This window comes from Lepus europaeus, chromosome 12 (genome assembly GCF_033115175.1).
Source record: "Lepus europaeus isolate LE1 chromosome 12, mLepTim1.pri, whole genome shotgun sequence".
NCBI lineage: Eukaryota > Metazoa > Chordata > Mammalia > Lagomorpha > Leporidae > Lepus > Lepus europaeus.
In genome coordinates, this window is record NC_084838.1 from 56,388,355 (window position 1) to 56,403,974 (window position 15,620).

A 15,620-nucleotide genomic window follows, 5' to 3' on the forward strand; every position below is an offset into this window, starting at 1 on the left:
CCGGCTTCCAGATCTCCGTATGCCAGCTAATGAACTTTGCTCTACCTCTGCAAACTGCTTTTCCAGAGCAGAGGAGGACTGAGTCGGGCCACCTGTAATTAAGATTCCTGTTCTGTCTCCAGCTGAGCCCTGCAGCCTGCAACCCTTCACAGGGCTTGGTGGCTCCAGCTGCTGCTCTGTGGGGCTTCATCTCCCTGTCCCCTGAGCCCTGATGTACTCACTTGCACAGGTTGCCAGCATGCAGGGCCTGATGGAAGAGGAGAAAGGCAGAGGCGGGCACAGAGTGGAATTGATCACAGTTGAGACCCCCGTTTTCAGCATCTTTCGGCACACGGCGCTCCGAGTCTGGGTGCCTTCCCCGCAGCTCGTGGAACACTGTGGAGATATTCAGAGAACCAGAGGCAAATGGGTTTTTGCTATGAACTTTCAAACTCGTCGTAATATGAATAAAGTTGCCTGGAAAAGCAACAGCCACCGAGAGAAGTGTGATGTAACAATGTGATAATCTGGCCATCTAATACTCATATTCCACTCTAACATTTTCTACTCTACTCTGTAGACATTTTACCTGTTTTTACTTATGTGGCCTGGGTTCAAGTCGCAGCTCAGTATCACCAGTTGGCAAGTTACTTAAATATATATATATATATATATATATATATAAAGATTTATTTATTTGAAAAGTGGAGATAGAGAATGGAAGGGGTGGGGGACAGAGAATGTCTTCCATCTGCTGGTTCACTCCTGAAATGACTGCAATGGCCAGAGGTGGGCCGATCTGAAGCCAGGGGCTGAAGCTTCTTTCAGGTCTCCCATGTGGCTACAGGGGCCCAAGTACTTGGGCCATCTTCTGCTGCTTTCCCAGGTGCATTAGCAGGGAGCTGGATAGGAAGTGGAGAAGCTGGGACTTGAACCAGTGCCCATATGGGATGCAGGCTCTGCAATTGGTGACTTTACCTGCTGCATCACAGTGCTGTCCTCTAAATGTAAATTTACTATGATAGGGTGTACACTTGCTGTGATGGTTAAGCTTCTGCTTGGGACAACTGTATTGTATTTCAGAGAACATGGGTTTGAGTCCTGGAACTGTTTCCATTTCCAGCTAATGTGTACCCAGGTTGCTAGCAGGTAATGGCTGCAGTACATGGGTTCCTGCCACCAGCATGGAATACCCAGATTGAGTTATTGGCTAAGCCCTGACAATTGTGGGCACTGGGAGAATGAATCAGTGAATGGGAAATATGTATTTCTCTCTCCATTTCAAATTAAAAATGAAAACAAAAGTTCAGAAATTACCATACCACCCAGCAATTTCACTTCTAGGTATTTACCCATTCACACAAAAACTTATACACAAATCAGCCCAAGAGTGGAAACAATTCAGTTTCCATCAATTGTTGAATAAAATGTGACATAGCTATACAATGGAATACTATTTAGGCTTAAAAGGGAACATGGTTCTTATATATGTGACAGCATGGAAAAACCTTAAAAACATTATAAGTTAAATTTTACAATATGCAAATTATACCTCAATAAGACTATTTATTGAATTGAATAGTAATTAAAGAATTAAGTGAAGTAATAAAGACAGCTAGCAATATTATAAAATTAATGCTAATGTATATTGACCAGTTACAGCACATTGGGGATTTCCTGGCCTAGGTCTTGAAGATGGTTGGGGTCTGGTGAGTGTAGCAAAATAAGGACAAGCACAGGAGGTGGGGAAATTTCCAGAATACAGGTGGAAGAATTCAGTTTTGAAATCCAAAGCAGGCTTTGGTGTAGAATTAAATCAGTTTGATGGAAACAGAGGGACCAAGTTAAGAGTGTCAGGAACTTAACAGGTAGTTTGGGGCCAGACTTTGGAAGCCTTTACCTTTCAGACAAGAGATTTGGAAATGGTCCACCAGGCAATGGGAAGCCACTGAGGAGAGGAGTGATTTGATGAAAGAGGTGTTTGGAGAAGGTTAATCTGGCAACAGTGTACAGAGGGACGGGAGTGGGAGATGGATGAAGGCCGGGATGACAGGGAAGGAGGCTGCCACAGTAGTCCAGGCTTGAGATGATAGAGCCCTGAACTAGGGTCATGGCAGTGTGCCACATTAACATGAAGAACGACAGGAAGGAACAGCCACAAATTCTCCTATCTTCCAGTTTTATATGCTTTCACTTTGAAATGGCACTATTCTGTGCAATGTGCTGTGATATACACAAGAAAGAACTTTCAGATGGAAAGGATGAAGATGAGAGCAACCCTTATTGCTTTTGTTGCCTAATGATTATGGATTCCAGATTCTACCCATCACTTATTTTATTGTAAATAGCAGTATTAAATTCTAGAATCAGGTGGGCTGGAAGTGAGGAGTTAGACAATTTTAAATGCATGGTCATTTTAAAGCTGCTAAGTAGAAATACAGAAAAATAAATAGGTTGTTAGGAGAATCAGGTATGGCTTTGGTCAAGTATTTCCTCTAACTTTAATCGCCACATCTCTGAAATATAGATGCTGACTTAGAGAAGGGACTTTCAAAAATTTTTTCCATTTTCCATAGTCCCATATGTTCCATTGTTCCATAGTTATGTTGAAGAAGTGATTCAGTGGCTTCTCAGGTGATGGGGAGACCAAACCACTGGTGATCTGGGGCCCTACCCACACTTCGATCAAAATAGCTCTGGCTTTATCTGTTTTATATTTTTGGTTTCATAACATTTCATTTGATAAAAGGTTACTGTGACTTTAATTAAAAAATAAAAAGCAATAAAGCTATAGGCCCTGCTAGTCTCCTCCCAGCTCTAAAATTGACTATCCTGACTTTAATTACTTTTTTTGGAGGGGGGAGAGTTTACAACTTTCATAAAAATATAAAATATTTAATAACTAACTCTTCCAGGGGATTGAAGTTTTTTTTTTTTTTTAAAGAAGAGACAGATGGCCTTTTGAGAGATCTTATTTTCAGAATAGAATCTGCAAGTAATTTTATTTGAAATGTCTACAACTTTGGCTTAATTCTGTCTCTGAGGGATTCTGTGCAGTAACCATGAGATTGAGCCCAGATAGCTGAGGATGAAAAACACCCATAGATCATCCAGGTCTTCCTTTCTCCAAGGGAAGTCTTGTAGGGGGTGTGGAATGCACATCTCATCTCGGTCAGAGGGCCAAGGCAGTGACTACTGGGATGACAGGGCCAATGTGGAACTAAAGCTAAACGTGAACACTGCCAGGAGCACGGGTCCATGGCACCAGCCTGAATGTAATCCGTGATTCGGTGATTACTTGCCACCATTTCCAGCTGTTCCCCAATGCTTGGAATTTCCATTTTCAATCCAGAGAGTGCTGTACCTAACAGCACTCCTTGGATAAGGCCTTTCCACTCTTAGTTCCCCAAATGTTGACTTTTTCATGCTGAGAAGACCAGTAGCACCCATGGGAGGCCTAGACTGTGGGTCTCAGTGCATCCAGCCGACACGAGGCTGCCCTTTTATTTTCCCTCTGTCTCCTGACATTGAATGCAGTTGGAAGAAAATCATAACAATAACAAGGGTTAACTTACCAGGAACAATGTACTTTACATGCATAATTAAGTTCCATGGACACTATTATAGCTCCACTTCTCTGATAAGCAAATTAAGGCCTGGAAGGCTAAGTACCTAGTCTCAGTTTAAAAAGACGGTAAGGGGCAGAGTCAGGATTTGAAGCCAGGTTTGGGCTATGATTTGTCCCCCTAAAGGCTCATATGCTGGAAGCGTGGCCCTCAGCATGGGGATGCTGAGGTTGGTGGAATCTTTAAGAGGCAGGGCCCAGGGTGGGGTAATTTGGTCATTGGGGTGCAGCCTTCACAAGGGATTAAGGCTGGTCTTGTAGAGTGAATGAGTTCTCTCTCTAGTAGGTAGTTAGTGGATTGTTATAAATCAAGGTCACTTCAAATGCTTGGCCCTTTATGCACACGGCCAATTCCCTTTCTGATTCTCTGCCACGTTGAGATGCAGCCAAGGGGGCCCTCACCAGAGGCCAAGAAGACGGTGCCACCCGGTCTTGGACTTCCAGCCTTTAAAACCACAGGCTGAACAAGTTTCTCTTCTTTGTAAAATACCCAGCCTCAGGTACTTTGTTCTAGCAACAGAAAACAGACTCCTATGGTTTGCCCATCTTTGGGGCTCAACTCTAAACTACACTGCATTGGTTTAAAAAAAAAAAAAAAGCCTGCTTTCTGTAGGGGGACCCAATTGACCTCAGTCCGGTCGTCTCATTTCCTTAGTGCCCGGTCACAAGGGTCCCTTTTTCAAATCTGCATGTGGAAGAAAAACTTCTGAATTACCTGTGTACAGTGTGTTCCAGAGGCTACAAACTCTAGAAACATGGGAATATGATTACAACACAGATAACACCCTTTCTCAGCGTGCCATGCGTAACAGACTTGGGAGTGCAGTGCCTTTCACAGGACTCCACTGGGTGGAATCTTCACTTACAGCCACTTGGCAAACATATCACGGCTCTTTCTTGCACTCCTTTGGGTTATAATTTTTTCATATATAATGCCATACCCCCAAATCAACATTTTCCTGGAAAAATTGCCACCAACATGCCCAGGAACTTTAATAACCTGTAGGTTATTAAGCATAAGTACACACATGCTTAACTACACACTTTTAATTCTTTAGCTTGCTGAAAATCAAATTGTTTCTAACATATGAAAACAATCACCCCTCCTTGTATTCTGAGACATTTGTGGTGAGACATGACCAGAGACAATTTGACTGCCAACAGTAAAACTGATGGTAGGTTCCCTCTCAGTTGCAATGCCCACTGTGGGCACCGTCTGATGGAACTCTATCCAGGCTGATAATATATGGGGCAAGAATGCTAAGAACCTATGTTGAAAGAGCTAGCACCCCAGATTTACAGGTAGTTTTCACTCTGGAAGCAAGTGTGCCTGTGATGTATTTCAGCCAGCAGCAGCTCTATGCTGTGAGCTGCACATTACACAAAAAAGGTCATAGGGTCAGGAAACCCAATTCAAATGTTTATATTCAAAAAAGGGAAAGGGTTCTGGGTCTTGTTTTGACATGGAGAGTTTCACTTCAGGCCTGGTTGATTACGTTCTTGGCTCAATCTGCCTGTGAGGCAGCAATTTTGGGACTTTTCTCCAGGAGATCACGGGCTAATGGAACTGAGGGAATTGAAGGCACCTCTCACAAGTAGTAGGGACTGGAAGCAAATGAGTTGAAGATGGGTATACATTCATCAGTTTGTGCTAGCTTTAGAATGATAGAAAAATATGTGCATACTCAGAAAGTTCATAGAAAAATGGAATTAAAGGATACATTTATTTTGGAACAACATTTTTTCATAGTATGCACTTTCCATGAACTTTTTGAAGACTGCCACTCAGATGTCTGGGTTTCAAAATGTTTCCACCAAAATATACTTATATTCTAAGCCATTTTCCATTAACTTTTTGAAGTTTCCATCCGGGTTAGTTGGGGGTATATATCCCTAACTTAGAAGGCAAAGTCAGGAGTGGAATACTGATGCAGTCACTTCCCAAAATGCAGGGCAACAGGGGAAATCAAGTTCTCTTGCTGGGAAGTTGTTGACGTTTTAGAGCCAGGAAACTAACAGTAAAGAGGCAGGATTTCCTTGGCCTTCTTTTCCTAATAAATCACATCCTTTATTGTCCAGTAACTTGGAAGAGAACTAGAGCGGCTTTGCCCTTCCTGAGCTGAGACCAGAAACATCTGGGAGTAGGAGGTACAGCGAGGTCAGGAGGAGGGGAGCGGTGTGGAGATAGAGGGAGAAGAGCCCAGTGTTCTGAACAGAATCCTGGGCCCAAAGAGCACACACAAGGAGATGGCTTTGTTCCACAAGGAGCCCACTTCCCATTGTTGGGTGAGGGCTGGCTGTGTATCTCAAGTCCCTGGGGCCTCACTAAAAGTAGTTACACACTAGGGTATGAATTGTAAACAAAATGCTGTTCCCAGTGTTGGAAGGATTGTTTTCTTCTCACTATTTCATGTGTCTACGATTAGGGAGCCTTCTTTTCTTCCGTATGGCCCTTTTATTCTCTCCTGAGGAACGTACATACCTCTGTCCACTCGGAGAGAAGCCACTCACTGGGGCAGTCGTCTCTCCTGCAGGCCTGCTGGGAGGCAGGTTTGGACACTGAGCAGAAGGTCTCAGGGAGCTCCAGGAAGCTGCCATCAGCCATGCGCTGCTTGCAAAGGACCTCGCGTCTCTGCTCGCCCCCACCACAGGTCCTGGAACACTAGGGAAGAGAAAGTTGACTCAAGGTAGGAAAGCTGCTTGACTAGCGTTTTAACCAGGCTGAGTTAACAAACAGAACACCACAGAAAACACAAACCAGAAAAAAGACAAACCAGGAATCAGGCCAAATGATTTCTTCTTTTCTCTTTGAGATGAATTTCGTAGCAAGATCTACATTCTCTCCACTCTTAATCTGAGGTATTTAACTGGAGCATCCAAGAATTTTGGGAGCCTTGAAATCTTAGAAAGTTGCTCCTGAACTATGATTTGTAAGCACTCAAGATAACTGGTTTAAAAGGTTAGTATAATAGTGTGTTCAACATATTTATGACCCAGTGAACATAATCGGTGCTGCTTCCAGGTTGAAGGAGAGCGAGCTCCTGCCATCAGTATAAATCTGCAGAAATGAATTTGCAGAGAAGACAGTCCTTTGTGCAAGTGTAGGCACTAGTTCTACCACACTGAACGGCTCATTAGATGTAGGGCTTGGTTTTCTGAAGAACTCCCTCGGAAGAGTTTCCTTGCAGGACTAATGATTTCTCAGGGCTGTAAGAGCCAGGGCCCCTGAAGTTTGGGACGCAAGAAAAATAGCCTCATGTCAGTGGTTTTCGGAGGAACCCCAATAAAACACATTGTTTACGTGTAACTTAATAGTTCTAATCCAGCTGCCCGAGGCGGGAGGGAGGCCCCCTGAGGGAAGACTCTCCAAGTACTTGTCCTCTCCCTCACAGGAGCAGAAGAGCCCCCAGTTTGTATCTTTTTATCTGGGCACATAACTTATCAACATAAAGACTGCAGTTGGCCCCCTCCTTGGAAGGGGGAACAATCATTTGAGTAACTTCTAGCCAAGGGGTATAAACAGAACGATTATGTGCAATTTCAGGGAAGCACCCACCAAGAAAATGTGGTGTCTCTTCCCTTCTCTTTCTCCTCCTTGCTGGCTGGAACATGAAGTGAGGTCAGAAACTGAAGCTTCCATCTTGGACTGTGATAGGCAAAAAAGATAGAAGTCTGGCTTCCTGATGGTGAAGCCACCTCACTAGCCCTGGCCTGCCTGTGTTTGCCGGAAAGAGAAATAATTATCTTGTTGAAACCATGGTAATTTTTTAAAATTGCCTTTAGTCAGCTGTAACCCTCTGCACTAAATCAACCAATGACCACTCATGCTGGGGATATTTTATTGTGAAAATCCCAAGGAGTGCTCTGTTTAGGCATAGTCACTTTAACTTGCTGCCCTTGGTTCGCAGAGGAATCAGGCCTGGGTTTAAAGAGGTTGACAGGTTGTGCCAAAACATTTGCTCCTGCTGTGCTGGTGCAGCAGTGGTCCTCGCAGTGGGCTGTACTCATTAGGTTTACTCAGCATTGCAATGGGGATTTTTGCAAGGTTATAGCCGTGGTAACCAGCAATGTCCCTAGGTACAGACAGAACACTGTGGTGGTCTAGATTCAACCTCTTGCTCATTGGTCTCATCCTGGGATGTGTGTGAAAGTTACCTTGGAGCCCTTCAAAACTACTGATGCCTATACCCTACGTTAGTTCTATCAAGTCAGAAATTCTGGGAGGTGGGCCCCAAGGGTTTTTTTTTCCTTTAAGAATTTCTAGGTAATTCCATACCCCACTACATTCCCAATGGAAATAAAATAAATGTGGAAAAGAAAAATCTGACACCCAGAGTAGGCTCTCTTTGGATCATTGGTTATCTGGACCCCACCAGAGCAAATATGTCATTTATGAATGGCTGTGAATGATTTAGAGAGCTATCAACTTTGTTTAGTTAGGCCTTTTAATCCTAGAGCATTACAAATGATCCAAACCAATGGTGAACAGTATTTTTTTATTTGCATTTAAAATTTCAAAGATTGAAAATAACCCAATTGATTTCCATAAGAAAAAATATATTTTTCTACTACCTATCCATTGAAGGCTAATAAAAATGTGAAACCACCATATGAAGTGGATATTGTCCCAACTGACAGATAAAGAAGCTGAGTTTCAAAGAGGTGAAGGGACACAAGTAAAGCCACACAGGGACTAGACTTGGTATATTTCCATTCAGTGCAGCATTTACTGAGCTCCTATTGAACACTGCTCTGACAAAGCTGGAGAAGTGGCCCTCAGTCAGCTTCTCTCCCTGGTGGTGACAGGAGCTCCTTTCTGCTTGCCCATGGGGTACCCGACAGCCAGAACTCTGACTACAATTCATGCAGAGCCCCAAGCCTCTTATAGCCTGGTCTCACCCTCTCACCTCACTCTGCAGGTGGTGCTTTGCAATTCAAATCTTAGCCTTCAGTCTGGTGAGCGTCCCTTACTGGCAGCAGCCAGCCTAAGATCCAGGTTCAGGATCAGAACTCTAAAATATTTCACATACATTCTGGGGGTTCCTGGAAATGTTCTCTATAAATCCTTTGTTTTCTGAGTTGAAAGGCTACCTTTGAACAGAACTCCTCAGGAAGCTGGGTTGGAAACAAGACTTGAACCATCCACTTCAGTATGGGATGTGGGTGTCTCAGGTAGCAACTCAAGCAGATGCACCAAACACCCACTCCACTTTAATGCCTTTTGTATCTTCTATGCTTTGAGCAGTTCCTTCTGTGAATTTAAATCCTCGATAAATGTTTGTATCACTGAATTGAAGTTGGTACTTGTGAGAAATTTAAAGTGGTGGCTAAGAACTCCATTTGCTTCAGATAACCCTTGTTACTAAGGATAACTAAGGTTCCCCTCTGCCCCCTGGATTTATTTATTCGAAAGGCAAAGTGACAGCCAGAGAGAGAGAGGAGGAGGCAGAGAGTGATTTTCCATCCACTGGTTCACTCTCCAAATGCCCACAATAGCCAGGCCAAAGTCAGGAGCAAAGGACTCCACCTGGGTCTTTCATATTTTGGCTCAGGAACCCAAGAACTTGGGCCATCATTTGCTGCCTCCCAGATGTGTATGCAGGGAGCTCAATCAGAAGCGAGGTGGGCTCCATCTCAGGTTCTCTGAAGTGGGATGCAGGCATTCCCAAGTGGCTTAACCCACTGCACCACAGTGCTCACCCGAGATAAATAAGGCTTTAGATTTAGTTTTACTGTCTTTTGTATGATTTTGTAGGTTCAACTTTCTTTTATTTCTGCCAAATTCTCCCTTCTAACCAGCACATTATGTTATAATCAGAATACTTGTCAGCTCTTATTGCCCAATCTTTCTTCAGAACTCTTTCATAACTAGACAATTAGCCATGTGAATTGTTGACTCCGAAGTATTTGCCAACTTAGGGACTTTGTTCTTCACAATACTTACCAACCTGTGAATTACTAAAATCTTCTATGAATTTAATATAGCTTCTTGAAAGTACAACTATCTGAAAAAATTTATGGTAATAAATCAACACTTTTTAATCATAAGCTCTAAATTTTCTTCTAGGCCTACTCAACCTGTCCACTGAAATGCAATAAGCATCTTGATTTAAATCTGTTCAAAATAGAACACTTGATACTCTTTCTCCAACATCACCCTTGGTTACTCCTTTCTCAGTCTTCTCCATCCAATATGGCTCCATGTAGGATGAAAACTTGGGTAGTATCCTAAGTTTTTCCTTTTTATCACCATGTCTCCCAGAAACCCCTTTCATGAACAAATGTTGTCGGATTTACCTACAAAATAAATACACTATGCCTCTAAGATAAATAATTATGATCTGAATGTCTGCATACAGCATCCCCTCTAAAATTCATATGTTGAAATTCTAACTTCTAGAGTGATGATATTAGGAGGTGTATGTGTGCGTGTTTTGGGGGAGAAGTGATTAGGTCCTGCAGGTGGAGACCAATGAATTGGATAAATGTTTTATAAAAGAGGCCTCACGGGGCTTCCTTGCTTCTTCTATCATTGCAGACACCTATGACCCAGGAAGAGAGTTTTTATCAGGTATTAAATGTGCTGATGCCCTGATCTTAGACTTCCCAATCTCCAGAACTGTGACATACAACTTCTTCTTGTATATAAGCTACTCAGTCTATGGTATTTTGTCTTAGCAGCCCAAATGGACTCAGACATTGAGCTTCTTGCTTTCTCAGGACATGCAGGATATAGATGCTATACTTCAATGTGATCATTTGAGGAGAGCTCCTTCCTCCTTCTGATGCTGGCTGGAAACCCTGTTGGTTGAGCACAACACAACCAGAGGGTGAGTGAGCTTACTGAAGCAATCTATTTAGATCAGCCTCCTGAGGCATAAGAGGAGAAGGCAGAGTGGATATAAAGTAGGAAGGGAAGAGATTCAGTGTATCATCATACTCCCTACAGTTATCAGTTTGTAGATTAGACTTTATGTAAGGGAAAGATGCTTACACAATTCCCTGAAAACTACCAGAGGTCTGCAACATGATGGCAAAATAGCTACAAGGAAAACTTTAAAACCTGTTTTGTTATTTTGAAATTTGATGTACACATAAAGCCTTTAGGAGATTCTCAATGGCTAGAAGGTAATGTTCAGACTCCTAAGAATGTCCTTCAGGGTCCTTATGCTCTAACACTTGAGTTCTCTGCTTGTTCCTCACCACTCTGTCACGAGCCAGTGCTTCAGCTACAGTGGCATATTTGCCCTTTCTTGGACACATGGATGAATTATATTCTCAAGACTTTTATTATGTTGTTACCATTGTGAGCAATTTGTTTTAGTTCTTTGTTCATCCAGAAATTTCCAAGACATTCATCAATGCTCAGCTTATAGGCCACTGTTCATTAAAGCCTCCTTTGAGCCCTTTCTATCTGGGTGACTATGTCACTTCTACTCCATGCTGACCTGGAAGGGTGTTCTGTCTTCTACTGGAATTCATCATTTATGTGTCTGCCATTTTATCCCACTTCCCCGCATTCACACAGGCTCATGAGTCTTTTGAGGGAAAAAAGTTCATTCACCTTGATTTTCTCCAGTGCCTAGTGCAGTGTCTGGCAAAGAACACAAGCTCCCTAAATGTTTGTTGGATTGATGATTGGATGAATGAAATAGTCCCCAGTCCAGGTATTTAAAAGATGTAAAACATCAGCTGATGGGCTAATTCTCTGCCTTTATCAGGCTATTTTATCAGTAGCCAAACACTCAAAAAGTCAGCAGCAGGTTTTAAGCAGCAGCATCATGGACTATACTGAATATTCCGACACTGCAGGTGTGGATGACCACCACCAAGTTGGGCTAGTATTGTCATGGATTTTGCTCTGAACACTTGTCTCTTCTTTGCACAGTGTGTTTAGACAGATGAAAAGATGTACTTAGAAATTTTTAAAAATTGTTGAAGATGATATTTCAAATTAGTGAATGCTTTCAAGACTGTAATGACTTTCTGACCATCCTGAGATTACATGGTGAGGCCAACAGTTAAGTAAGAGGCAGTTTGCAATGAACAAAATGTTTTAAAATGTTTAAAAAGCATCAACAGTAAGAGAAATTCAATAAAATTAAATGAAAAGAGTTGGCCTTTATGAATCATCATTTATAATAATATCCTGGTATGAAGAGGTAACTCTTGGGTAAGAGGTATTATTTTTAAATATATGCAGTAAAAATAAAAAACAAAGATAGTATTTATGTTGCTTGTACTAGCTGCCATATGTATTTCATGATACAAGGTCATAGGTTCATTATTTTATAAGAAAATTCAGAAATGTACAATAAAGAAAACACTTAAAGAGTTATGCTTCTATACAAAAATACAATGGCACAAGTGACGTATACTTTTATATATTTTTCCATGATCAGCACTTTAATAAATCCTGCCTATATTGATACTTTTGGTTTTATCTTGGTAGTTTTATTTATGGAGGGCTGAGTTTATTTCTTTAGGACCTGAAGTCATGTTATGAGGCTCAACTCAAAGTGATGTTGATATTCTGTTACTAAGATCAGCCTTCTAGTTTTAACACATTACACTCTGCTTATGGCTTCTCAGTCATTTCACCTGTTCCTTCATCCGTGCATTCACCCTTTTATCAAACATTGATTGAGTAGCCACTGAATGCCAGGTTCTGTGTTAGGTGCTGGGGATCTGAGATGATTAAAAAAAATGGTTGTTTTATATGGTTGTGCTTAAGTTTACTGGTTAAACAAACTACACCATGTTAGATATTTAAGAGGTGTTTTCAAATACATGATTCTTAAAATTTATAGAAGGCATTGGACCTTCTGGTAAATGTTTTCTTAAGTTGTTATCTAATGGTTGAAACGGTTTGCTAAGTATTCATGTGATATTGCTATTGTCAGCAAGCGATCTAGGACTTGCTCCCTCATTTCTCTATTCTAAGCCCAACTTGTTCTTTCATTTCTCTATTCTCTTCAAGGTAGGAAACTAATTCTATTATAAAGGAATCTGTAGGATGCACAATTTAATCTTTAGACCTTATAAAAGAGATGGCTAACATTTTTCTGATTCACTTCGCCATCAGCGAAGTATACAGTAAGTAGAAAAAAACCTCCCTTTCAGACCAAAGGGAAAGAAAGTTTTAAAGTGAGAATATAATTTTCCTCATGGGCATTGTCTACCTTAGAAAAACTACTACAGAACATGCCTGTGACTATAGACTTGTAGTTCAGGCCACCGAAGATTAGAGATGGGACACGGGCACTCCCTTGACTTGCATCCTCTGGTCTGCTTTAACACAAACCAGGAGGAAAAGAAAGCTAGGCATCAGAAGCAATGGGTGGCAGGCCTATTAATGGCTGATCTGTACAGTGATCTGCCTCAAGGAGACCCAACAGGCCAGTCCACTGCAGTGGCTTTCAATGTGGTAAGCCTGGGCTTCAGCAGAAGTCAGCTTGTGAAGAGCCCTGGCAGCTCTGCCAAGAGTTGGATCACTGGAAATGGACCTGCCCTGGAGTCGAAGGATGCCCAGGTCAGAGCCACAGATCTTATTGGCTCTAAGCTGAAAAGCCCTTCACTCAGCCCAACTTCCAAAGTGACCACTGCAGCTGAGGGGATGGTCAAGTAGGGTCAGCAACATTGCAGGCAGAACTGTAAATTTCTTGTTAGAGATGCCCCCTGCCTTTACCTGGCCAGCTCTCCTCCCAGGGCAGCCAAGTAATGAAAGTCAACAGAGTGCCTTCCCCTAGGAGGTTCACACCTCCCTTAGGATATACCCCATGTGAAGAGATAGATAGGTCTGGGCCTCTTAACTTACAAGGCCTAAAGCCCAACAGATTATTATCAAGCCCCTTCTGTCAGGTTCTATTTGCCTCTCAGTCAGGAAACTTAATTGTAGCTTAGACAGCACCTTTCTTAGCTCCTCTAATAATGACTCTGTCCTTTGTTCTAGACCCTGTCTAGTGCACTTGGGCCTCATTCCTTCGTAATCATAACCTCTACCAGCAATGGCTCTACTCCCAACCTGTGTGTACTGATGGTCCTCTTCCCCACTTAATGCTGTATAATTGTTCAAACCTGGTAAATGCCACTCTTAGGATCATTGGTTACTATCCTCACCCTGTCTTTTATGACCTTGTCTAAATATGATCAGAGTCGGCAAACTTGGAAGGCTTCCATAGCCTTGGCAACTCATGACGACAGCCTAGGGTGGTTACTGGCGCCATAAACTAGAGTGTCAATTTGTTGGGTCAACAACAGGAGTCAGTGTGCACTTGCTCCTCATGTGGGATCTCAGTCCTTAATGTGCTGTACATTTTGATTTAATGCTATAACTAGTACTCAAACAGTATGTTTCACTTTGTGTTTCTATGTGGGTGCAAACTGTTGAAATCTTTATACTAAATTGATACTCTGTATATAAAGAGAATTGAAAATGAATCTTGATACAAATGGAAGGGGAGAGGGAGCAGGAGAGGGGAGGGTTGTGGGTGGGAGGGAAGTTATGGGAGAGGGAAGCCATTGTAATCTATAAGCTGTACACTGGAAATTAATATTCATTAAATAAAATTAAAAAAAAGAAAAAAAATGGTTACTAAGCTTCACTGAGGGAGAAAAACTTGCTATAAAATGATATCAGTTTTACAAAAGGGGGAATACAAAGGAGAGTGTAACCAAATCTTTATGGAGAAGCTGGGGGAGTCTCTGCAGAGGGAGTGACAGTTCAGTAGTTGGTCATGGAGGTTAGGAGGGAAGGCAGCATTTGATTGTGTCTGTGTACATCCAGGGTATGAAGGGCATGTCTGCTCCTGAAACTTGGAGCAATTCCAAGTATGAGGAGCATAGAGTTCATGCAGAAGAGTGGTTAGGAAATGAAACTGAGATGTCAAATGAAGGATAGTAAGGGCCCTTTGGACACAATGTTAAGATTGTGAGTGGTCATTACAAGCTTTAAAGAAAGGATTAACATCATTGACTTTGTAGAAAATGACTTGGGCAGCATGGGATGACAGGTTCCACAGAACACTGACTGCCCTGTGAGGTGTTATTAGGTGTGCTATGCAGAAAGGGCTTCTGGGTCCAAAACACTGTAAACCATTACCCCCTATTTGAGAGTTCTCAGCACATTTTTAGTACTTTTAAGGCTAAAGAGCTGGCACCAGGGCTCACTAGGCTAATCCTCCTCCTGCAGCACCGGCACCCCGGGTTTTAGTCCCAGTTGGAGTAGTGGATTCTGTCCCGGTTGCTCCTCTTCCAGTCCAGCTCTCTGCTGTGGCCCGGGAAGGCAGTGGAGGATGGCGCAAGTGCTTGGGTCCTGCACCTGCATGGGAGACCAGGAGGAGGCACCTGGCTTCTGGCTTTGGATGGGTGCAGCACGATGGCCACAGCGCGCTGGCCGTAGTGGCCATTTGGAAGGTGAACCAACGGAAAAAGGAAGAACTTTCTCTCTGTCTCTCTGTGTCTAACTCTGCCTGTCAAAAAAAAAAAAAAAAAAAAAAAAAGCTAAAGAAAGGGCCAGGAGTAAGAAGCCATCAGAAGCCATCAATACCAGTTTGGGAAAACCTGGGAGAGAATTATCTTCTAGATAAAGGGAGTTTAAATCAAAGGCTGTTTGCAATGGTTTGGTTTGTTGATTGTGAAGACTTGGACCAAAGTAAAGAGAGAAAATTAGAAAGGAAGAAAGTACTGGGGGAGATACAGGAGGTAGAATCAATGGGATATGGATATTGATTGAATGGAAGGATACCAAGTCTGGAAATTACTCAGGATTCTAGGGAAGGGGTAGAAAAAGTGCTGGTGACATCCATACCAAAAAGATCAGTGATGCAAGATGAAGTTTGCTGGGAAAGTGGGCAGGCAGGTGTGTATCATGTGTGATATTAGATCTTTGGAATTTGAGGTAATTTAGTGATAGAGATTGGTAAGTTCCAAAGGCAGTTGGAGACAGTCCTTGGTATAATAGGGGTCATAACCACACCAAAGGAATTAGGGTTTAAAGAAAGAAAGCAAAATGAAG

General features: G+C 42.4%; 1 protein-coding gene across 4 annotated transcripts in view; it reads right to left on the reverse strand.

Annotated features, from left to right (window-relative positions):
* The window catches only part of ADAMTSL1 (ADAMTS like 1), a 475,795-nt gene that overhangs the window by 174,500 nt on the left and 285,675 nt on the right, over positions 1 to 15,620 (reverse strand). For all 4 annotated transcript variants that reach the window (XM_062208161.1, XM_062208159.1, XM_062208160.1 and 1 more), the window contains 2 exons: positions 6,087 to 6,266; positions 222 to 375 (listed from right to left, as the gene is read on the reverse strand). In XM_062208161.1, the coding sequence (XP_062064145.1) occupies positions 222 to 375; positions 6,087 to 6,266 (334 nt within the window). The remainder of the gene's footprint in view (positions 1 to 221; positions 376 to 6,086; positions 6,267 to 15,620) is intronic.